This window comes from Frankliniella occidentalis, unplaced genomic scaffold (assembly GCF_000697945.3).
Source record: "Frankliniella occidentalis isolate FOCC.00 unplaced genomic scaffold, Focc_3.1 Scaffold18, whole genome shotgun sequence".
Lineage (NCBI taxonomy): Eukaryota > Metazoa > Arthropoda > Insecta > Thysanoptera > Thripidae > Frankliniella > Frankliniella occidentalis.
In genome coordinates this window covers 1,238,570-1,240,642 of record NW_026267148.1, presented here as the reverse complement: position 1 = coordinate 1,240,642, position 2,073 = coordinate 1,238,570, and the positions used below count along the sequence as shown (strand labels likewise).

Genomic DNA, 2,073 nt, shown 5'->3' with positions numbered 1-2,073 from the left:
GAGAACCAGGGCTTGACGCGCAATGTTCTGGGGCCCGCCACTGCGAAGCCTGCAGCCTGATGCTCCGTCTCCGGGTGGCCCTGAAGCCAGACGGCCAGCTCCTCGCCCCGCCGCTCGACGACAAACACGTTCTCACCGGCAGGGAAGTCCACCCAGCCAGTTACATTCTTCTGGTTCTGAAAAATAAACATAAAATTAATTTTGTCCTAACTAACGTCCTTAAACTACAAGTATTGCCCTTATTGAGGCTGGATCATCCAAAAAGTACGACCGTCATCGGCCGTTACAAAATTGCTAAGGTCAGCCAATGAAAGGTCTCATAACGCCTTCTAGGTAGGCAACATCTTGTCTGCAGCGCTTGCGTGTACTGCGGGGTGGCCTACCCCGAGTCTCGCAGGCGCCAAGCCCTCGTAATGATGGAATGGATATGAGAAGGAGATGTACAATCTATCAGTACAGACAGATCAGTGTGAAATTTTTTCAATGTCAGCGTCGCCGAACTTACACGGCGCGGGTGACTTTAGTGGTGGCGTATTTCCGAGGGGGCCACTACTCCGGCAATCTTGTGTAGACCCACCCCGGTCAATCTGCGATAATCTTCGACAATCTCTAGGGAATCGGACCCAAAAACCATGTTTTGATTCAAAAGAAAATATTAGTCCAGCAATCTGGCAATTTTGGCAATCTGCTATACACTCCACAAAGGGAGTTGAGGCCCACTCGCGATGGGGAGTTAGTGCGTACTAGCGGAATGCTAGTAGGGTGCCCAGGGAAGTACACAGTACAACTCATTAATTCCCCCAAAATCACGTGAAAAACCGTAAAAAAACGACATCCACCTCGAGAAATCAGCAAAATATTTTTATCGCCCACTTGTTAGTCACGAGCACTTTTTGAAAAAGGCCTTATCCTGCGGGGTGCGGTCTTTCTAGGGTCTATCTCAAGATTCTTACGTCTACAACGTGCGAACACCTGTTCACAGTCGGCTCACACCCTCCGAAGTGGTCAAAACGCAGCTGACCCTCAGGGTTGGCGCCGAACACCCACATCCTGGTATCACACTCAACGGCCGTTGAGTTTGAAGGGTTGCATAGGTAGAAGAGGACGGCCTTGTGGTCTTCCTTGTACTGGACGCGTGCTATCAACCTGTCGCCGATAGACATTGGGATCTCAGGCCCTGCAAATAATAACGAAAAGTGTCATGGTTTTAACGGAAACAACAGAATTTCACAAGAGATCGTTCGAACCATATTGCTCGGACATAATTCCGACCGACAAACTGTAACGAACAGACTAACATGCATGTCTCTGGTCGCAAGCACGATGTTAAAACAGTGTGCCTGGGTTGGCCTTTTTTCTGCAGTTTTAAAGAAAAATTGGTTTTAACTGCACAGTTGTCAAATTACAACATTTGCCAAAACACGCCGAAGTCCGGAAATTTATGAAACCTCAAACATGCATTATTTTTGTATTTGGTTGAACAACAATAAAAGCAGATGTGCCCTTGACGAAAGTCACCCTTCTACTCACCCCCCCCCCACCAGTTCAATGCTACGTGATTAATTGTTCCACCACAGGGACATGAAAGTGTTTTTCAACCCTGTCTTGAATGCTACACTGGAACCGCAAGTGTGTATGTGTAAATATCACCCACCTGTAGGTGTGTGAATATCCATTCGTACACCTCGAAAATTCACACGTTTACCCCCGTAAGTGTACGAATGGATAATACACCTACAAGAGTGCGACATTCACACACTTGTGCTGGTGTAACTATGGTAACTCACGTGAGCGCACAATATGCGAAGTAGTGGAGAGCCCCATGCTGACCATCATGGCAGCCGCGAGAACAAGGTGAGCGGACATGGCGGGCCTCATCGCTGTGATGCTGCGCACCGCCTTATCCTGGATAGAATGTGGCATTTACAGTAAAGTCTTTACTGCAGATGAGCACCTACGCAGATAAACTAAAGTGTGCAACTGACTGCTTAAAAATTAAAAGTGTGCAACTGTAAGTTGAATACTTGCAAGTGCCCTACTCCTTAGTTGTACACTTACAAGCGTTCAACAAGG

The 2,073-nt window shown here is 47.6% G+C and overlaps 1 protein-coding gene across 1 annotated transcript in view; it reads right to left on the bottom strand.

Moving 5' to 3' along the window:
• The window catches only part of LOC113210653 (uncharacterized), a 10,171-nt gene that overhangs the window by 7,137 nt on the left and 961 nt on the right, over positions 1-2,073 (bottom strand). The window contains exons 2-3 of the mRNA XM_052264331.1: positions 1,788-1,905; positions 954-1,177 (exon numbers count right to left, since the gene is read on the bottom strand). Of these exons, the coding sequence (XP_052120291.1) occupies positions 954-1,177; positions 1,788-1,878 (315 nt within the window). The 5' untranslated portion in view covers positions 1,879-1,905. The remainder of the gene's footprint in view (positions 1-953; positions 1,178-1,787; positions 1,906-2,073) is intronic.